At 39.6% G+C, this 20,533-nt stretch overlaps 3 protein-coding genes across 3 annotated transcripts; 1 reads left to right on the plus strand and 2 right to left on the minus strand.

Moving 5' to 3' along the window:
- The first annotated feature begins 9,023 nt into the window (after positions 1-9,023).
- LOC137721112 (pyridoxine/pyridoxamine 5'-phosphate oxidase 2) lies at positions 9,024-11,167 on the plus strand. Its single transcript, XM_068460225.1, has 7 exons — positions 9,024-9,179; positions 9,251-9,300; positions 9,375-9,432; positions 9,567-9,599; positions 9,719-9,814; positions 10,686-10,853; positions 10,942-11,167. Exons 1-7 carry the CDS (start codon positions 9,084-9,086, stop codon positions 11,041-11,043), a joined length of 603 nt encoding a protein of 200 aa, XP_068316326.1. The 5' UTR covers positions 9,024-9,083; the 3' UTR covers positions 11,044-11,167.
- A 3,230-nt stretch (positions 11,168-14,397) lies between these two features.
- LOC137720531 (uncharacterized) lies at positions 14,398-15,042 on the minus strand. Its single transcript, XM_068459617.1, has one exon. It carries the CDS (start codon positions 14,901-14,903, stop codon positions 14,616-14,618), a length of 288 nt encoding a protein of 95 aa, XP_068315718.1. The 5' UTR covers positions 14,904-15,042; the 3' UTR covers positions 14,398-14,615.
- Positions 15,043-16,127: 1,085 nt separating this feature from the next.
- LOC137719774 (probable alkaline/neutral invertase F) lies at positions 16,128-19,385 on the minus strand. The gene is made up of 4 exons (XM_068458796.1): positions 18,696-19,385; positions 17,791-18,231; positions 16,853-17,411; positions 16,128-16,420 (listed from the first exon to the last, which is right to left on the minus strand). The coding sequence occupies exons 1-4, from the start codon at positions 19,383-19,385 to the stop codon at positions 16,128-16,130; spliced, it is 1,983 nt and encodes a 660-aa protein (XP_068314897.1).
- Positions 19,386-20,533: the final 1,148 nt, after the last annotated feature.

Consider the following 20,533-nt stretch of genomic DNA (forward strand, 5'->3'; position numbering starts at 1 on the left):
AATCTTCATTTGAAGATTATTCCTACAAAAAAAAACATTTGAACCGGAGATCGTTTAGGCATCCAAATGTACCAAATAAATCAACAGTTTATCATGAACATGCTACTTGGTGCCTAAATCGTTATTTATTTGATGCATTTGGATGAAAAAACGATATTCGATTCGAATTATTTTTTTGTGAGGATGATCTTCAAACAAAAATTAAGAGATTGAATGGTTCCGATTATGAAAATTGAAAATTCTTAAGTGAAAATATGTTATTGGTAAGTGAGAATGAGATCATCCTGTAAAGGAGGAATGCAACTATTCAGGCCCGTTATAAAGCGGGATCCCCATTTCAGCCGAAATGGCCACAAGAAAATTGGCTTCACAAAAGAAAATAGGACCAAGCCTGCCCATTTGTGCTTCTATCATACATGATCTGTGTAGAAAATCGGAGCTACGAATCATTACATCTCGTAAACAGTTACTCAACCTCTCTTTGGTTTGACAAAAGTAGAAAGCCCAAAAACAATGGCGTGCAAGGAGGGCCTCGGTTCCCTTAGGTATCGTTTGGTATGTAGACGGGACGGAACGGAACGGAGCGGGAGCAAAGATGCCCTCGGATGGAAACAAGGAGGAAGAAGAAGGAGATGGAGAGGTTATAATTTTGTGTTCCACGGATGTGGAACGAGTCGTTCCAGGGGGTGAGGCGGAACAAAAATTCACCCAAAACTCGTCTCGTGGAACAGCTCGTTCCACTCGTTTTAGGCGCACCAAACGTGGGACGGAACGCCTTGTCCCACTCTGTTCCGTCCCGTCCCACGTACCAAACGGTACCTTAAAGAAAAAGGATAGAGACGATAATAATAACGGACTAGAAACTTGTCCTCAGTTGCTGGGTATTTTCCAACGTACCCCTTGGTGAAAATGCAAAATCTCCAAATCTTCTAGCATCCCACAAGCACACTAGCTTCCAAAAATCCAGAAAAGTGATGTACCGAAGAACTTGTTCCTTCATGATCCTGATGCATACAATGCTGCTGAACAAAAACCCGAAATGTTCTCCGATTCATCTATTGTAGATCGTGATACATTCTGAATGTAGGTATCGACAAATTTTGTCTTGATCCCGTAATAATCTTGCTTCCTCGGATTAAGTAGCGAGGCATAAGACAAATTGGCATCATCAACACAATATTGTATCAACTCTGCCAAACGTAAAGCTCCATGACCGTGAAACAATGATCTTCAAACAAAATGGCCCAAGTCTTGATATCATGAACAATTCCATTTGTTGCTGTCTCATGTAGCACAGTACAGGTTGTTCAAGACTCTTAGCAGTCCAAAGTACCAAAATCGCTTGGTTATATATGTTGTGGTCCAGCTGAACCCAACACTTGTCACCAGCTATATAATTAGCTCAAACCACCCTGTTCTTGTGTAAGACACAGCAGCCTCAAGCATCCAATGCAGATATAACTTGCTGATCTTCTCCATAAAAGTATGTGACATCGATGACGATAAGGTGAATAAGACCTTAAAAACGATAATTCCAGTTAGAATTTGCGAAGAGCGATAATTCCACTGCCATGAAAATTGAAGTAAGCAGTGCATACACTAGCCTTTCTTGCACCAACTAGCTCCAGGAGAATATTTTTCTTGCTTTTTTATGACTTGTCAAGGTAATTGTTGGCAAATGAAGGAACAACTTTTGACTCGGCACCCAAAAACCCAATCAAAGTTGGACAAAACTGCAATATCATGGTTTCTAGTGTAGCATTCCATAATGCTATGAAAACTTCCAATGCATCATCCGTTAAGTGTAGGATACTCAGCCACATTCTGACACTGAAAAGTCACAGTAAGAAAACCAACCACAACGATAGAGTGCTGGAAGGTTATAAACATATGAAAAACACCATGTAGTGCTGGGAAGACATGACCACGACTGGACGAGTAATGACTTTTCTGAAGAAGTTTACAGAATTAAGAGAGAGAGAGAGAGAGAGATTGAGAAAGATTGTGATTGTTAAAGAAAAATGATTCTCATTAACTTTATCTGCAGGGTACAAGGGATATATATGTATCCATAAAATATCTAATCAAATGCTGAGTCATCATCAATACTTTAGCTTAACAGCTAAGCTAAGTGCTAATCTAGTGCCTTATGCTCATTATAGTCTGGTGGTCCTTCACTATCCTTAATACACCCCGTCAAGCTGAAGGAAGGGGATCGAACTGAGAGCTTGAAGCTAAGTTGTTCAAATATGTCTGCATGTAAGGACTTAGTGAATATATCTGCAATTTGAAGCAAGGAAGCCACATGATGAACATGAATATGACCCAGAAGAACTTTTTCTCTAATGTAGTGATAATCAATCTCTACATGTTTTGTTCTTGCATGAAAAACTGGGTTGAAGGCTAGAGCAATGGCACTTTTGTTGTCACAGAAAATACGTGGAGTTTGAAGAAGAGGAAAAGAGATGACCTGCAATATTTTGCAAACCTAACTAAGCTCAGCAGCAGTATGAGCTAGTGATCGATACTCTGCCTCAGTAGATGACTGAACGACTGTGCTTTGTTTCTTGGCGCTCCAAGAGATGAGATTAGGTCCCAAAAACACACAATATCCACTAGTAGATCGTCTGTCCACAGGGCATCCTGCCCAATCAACATCCGTCCATGCTGTGAGAACTTGCTTGCCTTTAGTAAACCATAAACCTAAGTCAATAGTACCCTTCAAGTAGCGAAGAATCCTTTTAACAGCCTGCAAGTGAATCGTTCTAGGACTATGCATGTATTGGCAGACTTGATTTACTGCAAATGCCAAATCAGGTCGTGTCCAAGTGAGATATTGGAGAGCACCAACAGTTGATCGATAAGAAGAAGGATCAGGGAGAAGGGTACCAGAGTGATCCAATTTTGTGGAACTAACAGGAGTAGTATGTGGTTTGACCCCAAGCATATCAGTTTTCTTGAGTAAATCCAGAGCATATTTGGATTGATTGAGAAGTAATCCTTTGGCAGACCTGTGAACTTTAATGCCGAGAAAATAGTGGATATCACCCAAGTCTTTGACTGGAAATAGAGATTGCAGTTTGGAGATAATAGACTAACATACTGGAGTGGAACTCCCAGTGATGATAATGTCATCAACATAGACCAGTATGAAAGTGATGTGAGAATCTTTCTGAAAAAAAAAAGACTAAGATCAGAGGGTGATGATGAGAAACCCAAGGAAATAAGGACACTGTAGAGGGCTTCATACCAAGCTCTGAGAGCTTGTTTAAGGCCATAGAGAGACCTTTTGAGTTTACAAACATGTTGAGGTTTAGACTGATCCACAAAACTGGGAGGTTGAACCATATATACATCCTCTTTAAGATAGCCATGCAGGAAAGCATTGCTCACATCCAACTGATGCACAAACCAATCATAAGTCACAGCAATAGACAAGAGAATTCTGATGGTGGTTGGTTTAGCTACGGGGCTAAATGTCTCTGAAAAATCAAGACCTTCTTGTTGATGGAACCCCTTAGCAACCAACCGAGCCTTATACCTCTCAATGGAGCCATCAGCTTTGTGTTTGACTTTGAATACCCATTTGCAGCCAACTAGATTGTAACTTGGATGGGAAAGTACTAACTCCCAAGTACCAGTGGTTTGGAGAGCTCCAAACTCATCTGTCATTGCTTGTACCCAATTAGGATTCTTAGAAGCTTGATGATAAGTGGTAGGTGGAGAAGGAATAGTGGTGAGTTGGTCAACACATGGTGGAAGAGGGTGTTTAGTGGCTGTAAAAACTTTAGGCTTGGTTATGCCAGATTTTGGCTCTTGTAATCATGGGATAGTGATTAACAGGAATAGAAGAATGAGGGTGGGCTATTGGTGAAGAAAAGGAATGAGGTGGGGTTGCAGGTGATGGTACCGAGATAGGTGAAGTGTTAGGGATGGGTGGAGGAGGAGAGGTAGGAGAAGGAATAGGTATAGTAAAGGAAATAGGGTTGGGAAATGTAGGAGTGATAGAGGGAGAAGACTGAAGTAAGGGTGAAAACTTGGATTGTTTGAAAGGAAATGAAGTTTCATCAAACACCACATGTCTTGAAATATAAAGCTTATTAGTGACAGGTTTGAGACATCGATACCCACTGTGGTTTAGGCTATATCCCAAGAAAACACAAAGCTTACTCTTTGGGGCCAATTTACTAGAAGAATAGGGTTGTAACCACGGATAACATGCACAGCCAAATGTCTTCAAGGTGTGATATTTTGGAGAAGCTTTGAATAACAATTCCCAAGGGCTAACAGAAGAAGTCTGAGGGGGCAGCCGATTGATCAAATAAATAGCAGTCTGAAATGCTTCAATCCAGTACTGAGATGGTAAGCCACTCTGAGATAGCAATGTTCTACCCATTTCAACGACATGCCTATGTTTCCTTTCTGCACATCCATTTTGCTCAGGAGTGTGGGGACAACTTAATTGATAAGTTATGCCATTAACATTAAAGAAATTTTGTAAAGTAGCACTTAAGAACTCACCCCCTGAATCGGACCTTATACATTGAATCTTACTAGCAAATAGTGTTTGGACTTTCATAACAAAAATCTGAAGAACAGAACACACATCTGATTTGTAATGCAGTGGATAGAACCAGTTGTACTTAGTAAAATCATCCACTAGAATTAGGTAATATCGATATCCAGTACAAGAAGGGGTGGGAGAAGGACCCCATACATCAGTGTAGACAAGATGAAATGGCCGAGTGGAAGTACAAGGCAAAGTAGAAAATGACAATTTAAAGGCTTTCCCCATTTGACAATCTGAGCAAAAAGATTTCTGAGATAATGGACCAACAACAGACAATTGACCTTTATTTACTACTTTATGTAGAGCTAAACTAGAGGGGTGTCCAAGTCTTTTGTGCCATGTAGTGATGTCAACTTTAGTTATCATTAAGGCATGAGGCGAAATGGCAATACCAGAAATACCATTGAAAGCATTCCAGTAGAAAGGGTACAAACCACCTTCACTGGGGCCCTGGAAAAACATCATCCCAGTGCTTAGATCCTTGATGTAGAAACCAAAGGGATCAAAGGTTAGGGAACACCAATTGTCATACACAAATTTATATACGGACAGGAGATTATGAGAGGCCTGAGGCACTAAGAGCACATCATGAAGTTGAAACACAGCATTAGGAGTGTTAATTAAAGCGTGGCCAGTATGAGAAATACACAGACCTTTGCCATCACCAACAAAAAGTTGGTCGGTGCCATTGTAGGGTATAGCAGAATTGAGAGACGTTGGATCAGGAGTGACATGATGTGTAGCACCACTATCAGTAATCCAATAACTTGGAGAGGGAGAACCAGTCATAGCAGTCAAACCCATAGGAGGAGGATGTTAAGAAGCAAACTGGGAGAGACGACTACAATAGATAGCAGAATGGGCATATTGATTGCATAGTTGACATGGCATGGAACGACCAGAGAGAACTGAAGATTGTCCCGACTGAAATTGCTAGAATTTTGGCTAGTATTTCCAGAAAATGAGGAACGAGAAGGAGCAGAACCAAGAATACCTCCAGAGTTATTATTTGGGCGATTTGGACCAGGATTACGATGCTGAGGAAAATGAGTGCGATTCTGATAGTAATTACGATTCTGATTCTGGTATCTGCCTTTAGAATTACCCCGAAATGAGGTTGGATTCAAAGATCCTTGTTGAGCAGCATAAGCATGAAATGGTGCAACAGTAGAGGAAGAAGATGCTCGAGTTTTGCGTTTCTAAAGAGAAATCTCCTTGCTGAGTAAAAGTCCATAGAGTTCATCGCCATTCACAAACTCAGTTCTTGTTTCAATCGAATCAACAAACGATTCGTACTCATCCGGAAGACCAGCAAGAATATAAGCAACCAGATCAAAATTAGAAATCGGTTCTCCAGCAGCAGCAAGTTTATCAGAGACATCTTTAATAGAGTTCAGATAATCGGTCATGGAAGCATTACCTTTCTGAATGGTCTGGATCTTAGAGCGGAGACTGTGAACATGAGTGTGCGACGCTCCGGCGAAACGCCGTTCAAGAGACTACCACAACGAACAAGAATTTTCCATTCCAATAGTCAGTGGAAGAAGATCTTCAGCAAGGGTGGAGTTGATCCAAATCGTTAAGATCTGATCACGTTCACACCACAATTCATGCGCAGGATTGAGAATTTGAGATCCAGATGAATCACGAACAAACGGAGGAAGGCAAAGATCATGACCAGTGATAAGGCCAAAAAGATTGAACCACTTAAGAATGGGAAGAAACAAGCTGCGCCAGGTGATGTAGTTCTGACGATTGAGTTTCGTCGGAACCATTCCAGCAATATTTTGGACAGTAATCGTCGCAATCGATGGAGGTACAGTGTTTGAGATCTCACCAAGAGGATGAGGACCAGAAGATGTAGCATGAGAAGTGGAATCAGAGGAATTCAGAGTAGCCGCCATAGAAATACAGACAAATCGCGCAGATGAAAAAAATGAGAAAAAAAATTAGGTAAGACTTGTTTGGGAGATAAGAAAATGCAAGAAATTCAAGAAAGTGGAAGCGGAGGATCGACGTCGGTGGACTCCGACGAAGATACCATGAAGAAGTTTACAGAATTAAGAGAGAGAGAGAGAGAGAGAGAGAGAGAGAGAGAGATTGAGAAAGATTGTGATTGTTAAAGAAAAATGATTCTCATTAACTTTATCTGCAGGGTACAAGGGATATATATGTATCCATAAAATATCTAATCAAATGTTGAGTCATCATCAATACTTTAGCTTAACAGCTAAGCTAAGTGTTAATCTAGTGCCTTATGCTCATTATAGTCTGGTGGTCCTTCACTATCCTTAATATTTTCGAAATCCACCCTTTGTGTGATCAACATATCCCGCACTGCAATTGTTCCCTTCCTTAGTGCAACATCGAACATTCTCATGGAAGGAAAATGTGCCCGGTATTCTCAATCTGCAAGCAGTTGCAAGCCAAAATGATCAAGGGGAAAAAGATTTGCGTCGTTCGCGAGGCAGAGATTCAGAGCAACGGGGAGAAAGAAGAAATGTAACGAGTCGTGTTTAATTGCAACCGCACGATCTCATTGAAAGACATCAGACGACTCTCCACATCATCCCATTTTTCAGCTAAAATGGGACCCTCCTATTAGAGCAGCTCCATCAGGAGCTAGAGCTCGATGGACCGGCAACTTTGAAGACTCAATAACCCCAGCTACCTTCTCCAGCCCAGAGGCCGATTGGGCAAGGGGCCCGAGTGAGAGGCCTGGGTCAAATCGGTGGCCCGAGAGCCCGAGGGCCAAGTGATGCAACGTTGACGTCAAGGTGGCATCAGCCACTACTTAATTATTTTTGCATCAGGTGCTTGCACAACATGTGCGCGTAGGGGCGCATCCCCAACAACATTTCAGGCTCTAGGTCCCGTGGTTCAGACGGCAGAAATGCTACCGTTGGTGGCCACGTGTCACGTTCTCGTCCGTTGGATTTCAATGGTTACTTTTTTTTACCGTTGGATTTCCAATGGTAAAAAAAGAAAAAAATTTGAAACCTTCCGCAATATCAGCCATTGGATTTGAGATCAACGGTCCACGTTATTCCCCTTTATAAATTAAAAAAAAAGAATTAACATTAAAAAATCTAAAATTTTATCGTTGTGCCACGTGGCACATTCTGGAGGGTTGGATTTCAAATTTTTAATCCAACGGCAAAAATTAATTAAGGTAATAAAAATTAATAAAAAATCCGAAAAAAAAATTAAAAAATTAAAAAAAATTTGATTTGATTTTTCTATAAATACCTTCTCATTATCTTCCACCTTACACCACAATTTCATATTTTCTCAAATACTTTCAACCACATTCCAATCTTTCTCTCAAAGTTTCAATCCAATTGGTTTCCAACAAAATGATTAATGATACAGGTACGAATTGGACGTTTATTGAAGATGCTACGTTGTGTTCTAGCTGAGTTAAAGTTGCTCATGATCCGATTATGGGTCATAAGATGTCGTTGTGAGAAATGTGGAGTCTTATTCATACCAATTATCTTGAAAAAAATTGGTGGGATAAGAACGTATCAGGGAATGCAATCATGATTTTGTTGAGAAAATTGGGTTCTAGCTCAGCAATCATGATTTTGTTGAACAAATGTCATTCTATTTTAAAACGACGTCTAAAGTACGTAGCAAGGAATGCATTGTTACAGACAAAATAATCGTCCAAGAGATCAGCACCTCGTCGTTGCCTGCTTCTATCAATGTTTGCGAAACAACTTAGTCTGCAGATCTGAATCATAGATTGGATGACTCGACAGGAATGTGAGGCTTTTTGGTTTCTTACTTCGTCATCTCTCCTTCTACGCTCATCATCCTCATCCTCTTCCATCACATTTTCGCCCACCTGGAGATTGAACATTTCTTCCCCTTGCTTAAACAATTATTTCTCTTGCTCATCGATTTCTCACAACATCCTTGAAGAATACATTGTAAGAATAAGGCAGAAACAATGAATGATGATAGAGATTTTGATTTTGGTATGTGATTTTTTAGGATGGATGGTGGGTTATATGGAGGAAAAAGAAAGGATTAGATCATAGATAATGCCACGTGGCATGCCGTCATTCATTAAAAATTTAATCGAAATTTATCCTCAAATATTGTAAACATATTGTGATACGTGGCGCGACGTGATTGGTTAAAAATTTTATTGGAAATCTATCCTCAACAATTCTGAAAAGGTAACGACACGTGGCACGACGGCAATGGATAAAAATCTTATCGAAATTTATCATAAAAACTTATCTTTTCAGATAATGACACGTAATGCAATGAGAACGATTAAAAATCTCATCCAAAATTATTTTGTATTATTTTATAAAATAAAAAATACTAATATTTTCCTATCCTTTCAAAAGACAGTTATTATTTATTAAAAGACAATTACTGGGCTATTCAACAATGAGCTGCCCTAGGCCCTTTGCAACAGCGTTGCTCTCTGTGCAACTATTATACTTGGAAAAATCAACAAACGGGGAAACACAGAGAAGCAGAGATTAGCGGAGCAATGGGAACACTAACAGCGCCGGCGCCATGGAAGCAGCTCCTTCTCAGCGCAATGGAATCAAATTCCCACCTCAGGCACTCTTGCTACATTCAGCTAGTACGTCTCTCTCTCGTAATCAATTTTTTTCTGTTAAAGTTTGAATCTTTGATGGTTAATTGGTTATATAGGCTACGATCGGTTGTAACGGGAGACCTTCAAATCGGACCGTTGTTTTCAGGTACTGGCTCTCTCTCTCTCTCTCTCTCTCTCTCTCTAAAATCAAAGTTGAAGACTTTTCTGGGTAATTGTCAGGGGATTTCAAGAGGACAGTGATAAGATTCAAATCCACACCGATTGCAGAAGTCGTAAGGTGTTCTTTCTCCTTCTACCCAATTTGTACTTTCCCCCAATTTACATGTTTCTTTAGATTTTAAGATGATATGACGTTTGAGCTTTGAAGGAATGGAAGTTGGAACTGACATTTCTGCCTAAAAACTATTGCAGATTGAGGAGCTTAAGAATTGCCCTTTTGCCGAGGTAATTTATCTTTGAGGTACATTCCCCTTAATTTCTTAAGAAACGATCGGCTTTCTATCGATATGCACTACAAACAATGCTTATTTTGTGCTTGGGACTTTAATTTTCCATGTTTTTAGATATGTTGGTACTTTACTGACTCGTGGGAGCAATTTCGGATCAGTGGAACAGTTGACATGGTTGATGGATCAAATCCCGACCCCGTAAAACTTGAGGTAATGTCAATATCCTTATAATGTATGCATCGTCATCTGAACTTATACTTTGGATATGGTGTTTTTGCTGTGGCAACTCCTTTGTCTAAATTTTGAGTCGGAACGTTTTAGGATGTAAGCGATACTGCAGAAATCCTAGTTTCCATGTTAGATGGCATGTTAAACATGTATTCATCAAATCCAGTTGATTCGTCGAAGGGCTGCGGGTAGGAACTTCAAAATTCAGTTTGAAACTCACCGCATAGTCTTATCCTAACTAAGTTAAGGAAATTTGGTCATCAAGGGCCTAACTTAGTCCCAACATGCTCTGGTGTTTTGTTGAGGAAAGTAAAGCCCGATGAGGCTTAATTTGACATCACTTATATAAGCATAAGTCTGGGATCTTCGTTGATCATCATGTCTATATGAAGTCCCATGCACATGTATTCGGTAGTCAATACAATTCATACAAAGTTTACCGAATATTTTACATGTTTGCTTATAAGATTTCAGCTAGATTTTGCAATATATTTTGATTTCTCATGTAATTTCTAGAAATCGACATGCTTTAGGCCAAAGATAGTAAAATTGGGCGAAGCTTGGTGCTGGACTGAAATTAGTTTTTGGCATGGTGCCACTTCGTCGGCTTCCTTACAGAGCAAGGATGAAAGATACTGTGTTTTTGTCGAAAGAAAATCCCACAGTTGAGCATGTTGCCAAGATGTGGAGGTGGAAGGTATACGTAAGACGATTGAGTGATGTTGGACATCATATGGTAAAAACAAGTGTGTTTAACTAATGAGTTAGTCACGATCATCGACCTCACACAGATGTTTAAAACTGTGGGTTTCTGTTTGTTCCTGATATTCCTCTCTAAAATTGCCTGGTGCAGCAAAGAGAGAAATCTTGGTTTTCCACTTCTCTGAGATCAAGACTGCAGTATTTGGGGCCGCATCCAGGACTTCCTAATCTGAGTGAAGAAACACCGGCGCAAGTGTTTCTTGACCCTTCTGCAGGCCCGGCTGCTGCATTTTGCGTGCTTTTTCTGGACCCTCAACAGGTTTAATAGCTTCTCCGGTCTTGCATTCACCTAAAAATTTGCTTAGTTTCATCCCTGCTTATTTTCCTGCATTTCATTGCATTCGCAGGTTGATTTCTTGAATCTGAAGAGTAACCAGAGGGTAACATTTTCATCGACGCAAAGTCCCAATGGAGACAAGTGCTGGACTTCGGAAAGGGTTAACCCATAAACATCTGTTCTATGATTTTAGATTCAAACGATTTGCCATGTACTGCTAATTTATTCTCCTTCGTTTACATATAAAAACGAATTGCCAAAGCCAGAGCTAGTATTTCAGCCTAGTGCCAGTTCTTCATCATCTGTGGCTAATGTTGGTGGCGGTGGTGGTGGTGGTGTTTTATGTGCTCCTGCTTCTCTTGCCCTTTGTAACGTGACATAAAGACTCCTTCAACGGCAACAGTAAATTAATTAAAATTTTAGAAAAGTAGTTTGATCAAATCTCTTAAAACCTTAAACGTTTGATCAAAGAAATTCACAACCAAGCATCTAGATCAAAATGCCCATTAAGAAAAATATATTTTTATAGAATTTGCACGTATACCATATTGTTGTATAAATATATTTTATAGTATGCTTTTGTAGTATTTTAAAATTATTATAATAATATTCTTCTTGTCATGTAACATGATATTCACATATATATCTAAACCGACCCGTTATCTTAACAGATGTTTATCAAGTTAACAGATGCTTATCAAGTTACCAGAAAACGACCCAATTCATTAACATGTCAACCCAAAATATGTTAATTTCATATCGTTTCGTGTCGAGTTAACAAGTCATATAAGGAATTATCAGACCTACTTAGATTACAAGGAATTCCGTATACTTGAGGAGACCATGTATCGATTGTATAGAAAGTTGAAGAATCTATTGAGACGTTCGAGTACCAATTTTTACCAGCCCAAACTAGCATATTATGCCATTAGCCCGTAGTAGCTGAAAAGAGGTAGAAGTTGCACGAAAACAAAATTGCATTTTTGAGTAAAAGAAAATCAATTTAAAAAATTAAATTACGTACACGTCAAAATTTGAGCTACCCATAATTGTGTCTAATGCATGCCATGCCACGCCACGATGCCTTTAAAACTACGCTGCATCACTGTGTGTCATGGTGCAAGGTTTCATATAGTAATTTGAGCATGCAAATGTATCTAGGTTTTCTCCAATGCGGGATAGTAGCTGGATGTGAGTATTCGGTTGATCAGAATTACACAACTGACCAACCGGCCACTCACATCCTGCAAGTATCCCATAATGATTTGTCCCGCACTGGAGAAATTGTGTGTACGACCACTACTACTGCTACTACAATAGCAGCAAAAGCAGCATATGAGCTAAAGTTGGTGCAGAGAAGAATCTCCCATCTCCAGCTCTCTTGGGTGGCTTAAAAATATAAGATTCAAGCTCGCTGAAAGAAGTCAAAAGCACTTGTTCAAAAGTGCTTATGAGATGAGCGTTATAAGTAGCCTCCCAGGAGTTAAAAAGAGTTGGGTCAACTGGTTGAACAGACAGCTAAGCAGAAACTCCCCTCCCATGAAACTGCCACTGATGTGAAAAAAAATGGTTGAATCCAGAAAATTGGGTTTTGGCTCCTTGCAGAACTCCCTAGGGACGCCACATGCTCCAACCCCCAGAATTGCAACAAATTTACAGGAACTTGCTGCACTCGAAGATAAAATTTCGTAACCTCCCCACACTAAGCACTACTAAACGTGAGAGCAGTCAGTGTTAAGTGTGAACAATCTCCAAAATACAAAGTTTAGGTTTTGATAGTTGGTTCAGAGACTCTCACAGGGATGGGGTGCTTGCCTTTTCCTCCGAGGACAGGGTGCAAGGTTCGGGCTTCAAGGGGTAGAGTCTTGAAGGGGAAGCGAGCAAGGCTATACATAATCCAGCGCTGCATCTTGATGCTGATTTGCTGGAGAGAAGAAGGTAAGTAGTGATTAGAGCAGTTGCATCTGAGCTATCTGCAAATAAGTAATGTAGATGATGAGCTGAATGAAAAATGTTTCCTACCTTTGTTCTGCATATCCAAGCTGCTTTCGTTAATATTCCCCTGTTTTTCTTTCGATGATTTTTTGTGAATCGTTCTTTCTAGCCACTGTGCTGGTTAAGCAATCATCCCAAACCAAACGTGCCATTTTATGATGCAGCATCTTATTTTCAAACAGACAATATAATCATACCTCTGAAAGCACCAAATTTGCGGTGAACACTTGGCACATAGGACTTCTGCTACTCCTGAGATTTGAATCCCTTCCTCCTTGGTTATGTTTTGAATGCTCATGCTTGAAGAGGGATTCGTTGTTCAACGATGTTTGATTTCATCAGTAAAGGGAACATAAAAAATTCATACCATATCTGGTAAAAAAGTCATTTGCATACAAAGGTGAAAATCGAAGACTTATTCACAGTGATGTGCAATACTCAGATCAAATACTAGACTGTGTCTGTGGTATCTTTCACAAAGACTGAGATGCGGCTCTTAAGGAAAGAAAGACAAACTTTAATACGCTTTAACGACTTTTGTCGCACATAGCGCTGAAGATCTTGCATTAACAGAAAGGTGAAGACCGTTGATGCTACATCTTATAGTTACGGAAACAGACACCATGTCAGACCGTTAGTTCTAACTCAACAATCAATTTTGTCGTATGTTGCGACATAGACACGATCGAAATCATTAATCCAGCGAAAAGCTCTGAGTTTCGATAGACAATATGTATAAAAGAAAGGGAGAAAGAAGGAATTAAAGAACCCTAGTCAGCCATTTTTCTGTCTGCAAAGTCGCAAACTCAGTACATTGGAAAAGTACTTTCTTTCTAATCTTCTGGTCTCTAATTGTTCGCAAATGATCTATGGTCCCCAAAATGAACAACAACAACACACAAAAAGGCACACTAGTTCAATAAAATGAGACCATCGTCCAAAATCTGAAAGGAAAGTCATCCATGAAAAGTTTGGCTCGTGATGCAAATTCGTGGTTCGAATGACCAGAAACATAAGAACAAACCAACACAAACGCCAAAACGTTCCACATTTTCCAACCTAAACAACATAACACTTTGATAAACTAAGATGTAACCACCCATTACGCATGTGAATTCAGAAACAAGTAAAACATCAAGCTCGAATCACTATAAGTCCGTAAAATATCGAATAAAATCCACCGACTGATGTGTGGGACTGAGGACTTACCCACATAATTTTCAAGCTAAAGTGACATAAGCTAGTCTGACCAAACTATAACGTTACATAGAAAAACCATAACTGATGTTAGCATGAGAGAGAGAGAGAGAGAGAGAGAGAGAGAGAGAGAGAGAGAGAGAGAGCCTATGTAGACATACAATTCCGATGCTATCATTCGATTGTTTTCTTTCCATAAATAAAATTAAATCCATTTTTATTTTTATTTCTCAGACGAAAATGCTACCATCCAAGCTAAAACTGCTGCTTCCAGAGCACTCTAGATGCATACAGTGATTGTACCTTACGCATGTAAAGGTTGTACCCTGACACGGAAGTAATAACGTCAGCTCTGGAAATAGCATTTCCCCTTTCCCAAACTCATCAAAAATTGAAATTTTACAAAAATTCCCAATTTCATACAAAATCCAAACAGAATTCCAATTCGTACGAGACACAAATTAAATTACACATAAAAAGCAAAAGAAAGCATTGAAATTTCCTCTTCTAATATTCACCGTATGTGAGATCTGCTGCGAGTGAGTAGCTGTATTAAGCTGAAACGCCGTCGCTGAGGCGGTGGTGGGTGGCGGCGGCGGGGGGCTTGATGGGCTGATCGGGGCCGGCGATGGCCTGGTCTTGGTGGGACCCGGCGGTGGGCCTGGAGGAGCAGGAGGAGGAGAGGAAAAGAGGGCGGTCGTCGTTGGTGATGTTGTGATTGTCGTCGTCGAAATCGGCGGTGTTGAGATTGATGCAGGAGCAGCGTTCCAGTGAGGCGAAGAAGGCGGAGGCGACGTTGGTGCCCACACACGACAGCACGGACATGCAGTTGGTCTCCATCGTTGGATCACGTTGATTGAGCGGTACAGATTGATCGAGTGCAGAGTTTCGGTGAAAGGGAGAGGAGCAGCTGAGCAGAGTTTTGGGGGAAGGAAGACAATGGAGTTTTTGGGAAATTAGAATTTGGAATAAAGGGATACCGGAAGTCTTCTCTATGCTACGTTGTGTGATTTGTCCGTTTCTTGTAAATTAATATTTGATTTTCGATTAAAAGTAAATGGTTTTGATTCTGTTAATAAAATTATATTGCTTTAGTACGGTGGTATGGTTGTATTTTTTTTTTTTAATATATAAATGAGAAATGTTATATTCAATTCTCGTTAAATGTGGAATTTAACGTATTTTTTTATTATAAAATATTAAGAAAAATTGATGAAAAATATTTGAAAATTTTAACGATAAAAATAAAATAAAGGATAAAATGAATAGTATCAAGATTGATTTTTTAATGAAAAATTGTGATTTTTCATTAAACTAAACAGTACTGCGAGCTTTTCGTTAAAGTTCTCTAAATAATATTATTTATTAAATTATTTGAAAAAAAAAATCGTTTATTAAAAATAAAAATATTATATTATATTTTGTTACTTTCATTAGGGCTGCTGTCAGCTGATTATTTTAAGTTTCCTATTTTTCACCTGATCAGAAATGGATAGTATCCCCAAATTTTGACCACGCCTTTGGCAAAGAACATGAAAAATTAGGATTAATTGTGATACTGGCCATTGAATTTCTCCCAAGTTTCACTTTTGGTCCTTCAATTTAGTTTTCAATTTCTATATGTCTCACTTTAGTTATTTTATCAATTTTATTTTAGTACATTTAAACTATTTGTATTACTCTTTAAATATGCATGCAAATGAAATAAAGAGTAACAAAACGATGTGCAACGTAATTGAAGAATCATGATATTTAAAAATCAAATTCAACGACTAAAGTGAAACACGGGTACAAATTCAAAGATCACTGAAATGATTAACCCAACATTTCCAATCACTAAAAACACAAATCAGAAGGGCAAAACTATGAAACCATAAAGAAATGAAGCCAAAAAATGGATGAACCACTTTGATAGGTTTATAGCCAATCCATGGCACAACAAAATCTCAAAAACCACTTCCATGATGTCCAATTCAATCAAAAGTAGAATGGTAACTCGATCAGTTTAATCACCCGTTATGTACCTCCATGTAATCATGTGCCACTTCACTGTGGTCTTCTTATTCAGAAAGAAGCAGAGCGGGTAAGCCTTGGCTTGGCTATCTTCTTGTCCTCTTCAAGAGAGATGAGTGCAAGATTGGCCGGATTCTCGATCATCAACTTAGCAACCAGGTATCCGGAGATGCTCCAAGTCTGGTACTTTCTTGCTTGCTTCCCAATGTACCTCCCTGTCTTGCCGTCATAGTACTCGGGCCACCCGTCTTTCGAGAGTCGCTGCTCCACCAGCTCGATTGCTTTCTTCGCCATCTGAGGCCTCCCGGTCTTGATGCAAGCTGCGGTAAGCAGCCACAGCAGCGCTGCAAGAGAGGATGACGCATTAACAATTGTCAAGCCACATTTGCATATTTGTTTTAGAGCAAACACCAGCATTCGATGAGCTACACTAAGTTACTAACAAACATCAAATATCACGTCAAATGAAGAACAACGGATTAGACACGCTGCATAGCTGAAGATTTTGATTGGAAAAGTGGCGGAAATTGGTAATTGAAAGGTTTTAGTTGAATTATACTAAGAACTGCATACGCTTTGAAAAGAAAAATGGAACTGCAAATTGTCACTTGATCGGTACGTGAAAAACAAGCAACAAACAAAAACAGCCCAACAGCTTATTCAACGATTTAAACGAAAAATCTTCACTACTTCAATGGCTAAAATGAGGATTAGAGGTTCTAAAATGGACAAGCATAACAACTGCAGTAGCAATTAGCAAACATATAAGAGCTTACTTGGCCAAGAACCACCATTGTGGTAACTCCATCTTGTATTTTTCGGATCAAATCCGGTGACAATTCTCCACTCATGTCCCTCCAATGCAGGGTAAATAATTTTCAGAGGCATCTCCCCAATCAAGTCCTCCCATCGCTCCTCAATCAAGTCCATAATCGCTGTAGCTTGCACAGGTGTTACCAGAGAGCTGAGGATGGCAATACAATTCCCAACTAAAAACCACCTGAAGTCCATCCTAGCTGGGCTAACATTGCCGATCAGATATCCTCCTCGCAAGGGCATAAAATCAAAAACCCAGTCAGGGATAGACTCTGGAATGACATTAAACTTATTGACGGCAGTATGGGAATACTCCTCAGTTTTGTAGCGGTACACATTGTTTAGCTGTGTAAAATCAAGCCAGTAATACGTCTGGATGTGAAAGCTGAGAGCTGAGATGCGCTTATCTATCCGCTCAAGGAACTCCTTGCCACCACGTTCTGGATTCAACAGCTGCCGCGCACACCTCAATGCAAAGTAGAAGAGTGCTTGAATCTCAATTGGATAACCATACATCCCCTGTCCAAAAATCAAGAAAATGCATGAAATTTGGTTCACTTAATTATAAGGTATCCTTAGACTAGTTGGGAAAACCATGGATGCAATTGACAAGGCCAAACCACAGAAAATTAGATATCAAGTAATTTTCCACAAAATCACTAAGAGATCGAAGTGAAAAACATGCGAGTTATGGCATTCTAACTTCTCTAGCAGGCAAACTATATTGCCACATAAACAAATCCTGTACTGAACCAAGATTTTACCACAAGAATGTGTCTATTAGTACATATCATTTCAGCTAGTGAGGCCAATATTCTAATAGGAGTTGGGAGAATCAACCAACCCAAAACTGATACGCAGTTTCAAGAATCCTACAAACAGAAAAGAAAAGACTCACCATCCTCCTGTCGATCATACTACAGCCATCTGCACAGAGAAGTGTCGGGAATGTGTCGAACCCATCTGACAGGCAAAGATTGAGAATTAACTTTATTCCCGTCTGCACCTCAGGAAGCTCTGCCAGTGAGTGATCACGAGTGCATTTGGTGTATGATCTCAGCAAAATGATCCACCAGAACCCAGAATCAATAGGCGCAACTCTTCCAATTGCGCTGCCACCAAAATCCGCAACTAAAGTTTCATTCTTACGATGTTGATCAAAGAGAACCTTAAAACTTGCTGGCAGAACGCCTTCTCCAAGCGTAAAATTATCGATCCTTTTTTCCCAGCTTTGGAGGTGGAGGGTCTTGAGGAGAAAATTCTTTACAACATCTCGTTGATCTGGTTCTTTTTTCATCAGGCAGGCCAAACCACTAGGAACAAAATCTCTCACAAACACCTGCATTACATATCATTACTTGATTGGGATCATTCTTAACGCCTATTTCCAACCAATTCAAACAATATAAACAAAATAAATTGAAGTTACCAATTCTCTTTCCCATATTTGTAGTATTCTGAATACTGACATCTATCAGGTGAACACTAATAAGCTAGCTAATTAGTGTCACAAGTTATCAAATACAATGAAGAATAATACTTGCATTCACCATTTTCAATGCCTAAATTTCCGAATTAGAGACACACAAACACTTGCAAATACTCCATTTTCAAAATCTAAACTTCGGAATTATAGACCAATTAATCAAGAAGCACTAATCCACAATTAGATGCACTAATAAACAGATAATCAAGAAGCATCAATCAGCAACTAATCAACAGTTGATCAAGAAGCACTAATCAGTAATTAATCAAGAAGCACTAATCAACAATTAAGTTATTAACAAGAAACATTTGGTATACCTGATTGTAATTCAAAGTCTCAGCCGTTGGATCCATAGCTGCAAGAGTGCCCACTGGCTTGCCTTTGAAGTAGACGTACGACTTCTTGAGTCTCTCCCAAGCCTCCTCCACCATCCCTGGACTCCCTGCCGATTTCGTCTTTGGCGAACCTTCCTTCCAAGGATCCAAGTTCTCAATAAGGCTCGCTCCCACACTTGGAGACGGCAACAGTACCCCTGGCTTCGCCGCGCTCACACTCACTGGAACGTCGTCATTTCGCTGGAAGTTCGTCGTCTTCTTCGCTGGCGGTCTCTCGCACTCTTCCTTCCGTTTTGGCACCTCGCCAGCATCCAAAGATTCCGTAAACTTCTCCGAGCTTGACTTCTCCGTCGGACTCGAATCAGAGGTTATTGCACTTTCTTCTGCCGACTTTTTTGACTCAGCATTCCAATTCGCAATCATTTGGTGAATCTGATCGCAATCCAAAGCTTCTGTGGATTTCAGACTCGATGTCGAGCCTTCATTGGTTAAAGAATTGGAATCTTTCTCCGACGGCTTTGCCTCAGGCTCTTCTTCATCGTTCGGAGAGCATGAAATCCTTTCCGGCGAGATGACATCATCGGAAGATTTCTCGACCGTCGCCGGCACAGGAGGCGGAGGAGCCTCCGCTTCTTTTGTTTCGGTGAGGAGATCATTGAGCGTTTTCGCCATTTCCTACGAGAAAGAGGAAAAAATCGATACAGAGCTGTAAAATCTTGAGGTAGAGAGAGAAAGAGTGTGTGTGTCCGTACAGAAGTTAGAGAGAGAGAGAGGTATATAAAGGGGCGCGATTCTGGGTGGGGGAGTCCGAGTCAGGGAGGACGGGAAAGCATGGGTTCGTTTTGGCGGTTAGAAACGGAATTGAAGCAACGAGTCTGACGAATTTCGTTTGGGCGGCGTTGGGAATATCTTCATTTCTTTGGGGGCATTTCCGGAAATCAATGTCAATGACCGTTCGTCTGCGCGGGAAGGGAAGTGCTCGTCATCTGGAAACGACACCGCATAAGGCACAAATGAATCGGTGATTCCCACAAAAATGGAACCAAGATTTCTTTATGCTCAAATTGCGATTTAAACTTGGGTCAATTTTACGACTCCTCTCAAAGCTAATTTGACCCAATTTGGCCCACAAATTATGTTCTCGTGTCTCATTTTACTTACAGCATTAATTCCGTAAAATATAATTATACAATAAATATTTTAGTTGTTTATTTAAATAATCTTCATTGATGGTGATCTAACAAAGAATTAAAAGTCTTCCTTCAAATAGTGATATGACAATAAGAATGATAGGAAACTCTTATGGCTCATTTGAAAGTATTTAAAAAAAAAAAACTTATTTATATCTTGGTTTTCAATAAAGCTCATCTATATGTTTGCATGCAAATCGACGAGGCCTTGCATAAGCTAATAACTTCATCTTCTTCCTCTAGACTTTTCATAGCAAGTGGGATTGTGGGTTGCAATACCATAAAACCACTCAAGCTCTTCAATTTTATTTTACAAGTTGCATTACCAATAAGGTTTAGGTAGTAAATGAGAGATTTTTCAGTGTGATCGGCACATAAGGTGGTATACCATGTGTTATTATACAAATGATATGATATGGGTGTTAAAAAGTTAATAACTTAAAAAATAAAATTTCTCACCACTTACATAAAAACACGTGATATACCATTTGTATTCCCGTCACAATAAAAAAATTTCTCGTGGTAAAAGCTCCTTGGTATTCAACCTATTTCTTATATTTGGAATATTTGAAATTACAAAAATCATCAGGGCACAGTGAGTTAAAAAAATACAAATCTTCCGCTAAATTA

The sequence above is a fragment of the Pyrus communis genome, chromosome 16, assembly GCF_963583255.1.
Source record: "Pyrus communis chromosome 16, drPyrComm1.1, whole genome shotgun sequence".
Taxonomy (NCBI): domain Eukaryota; kingdom Viridiplantae; phylum Streptophyta; class Magnoliopsida; order Rosales; family Rosaceae; genus Pyrus; species Pyrus communis.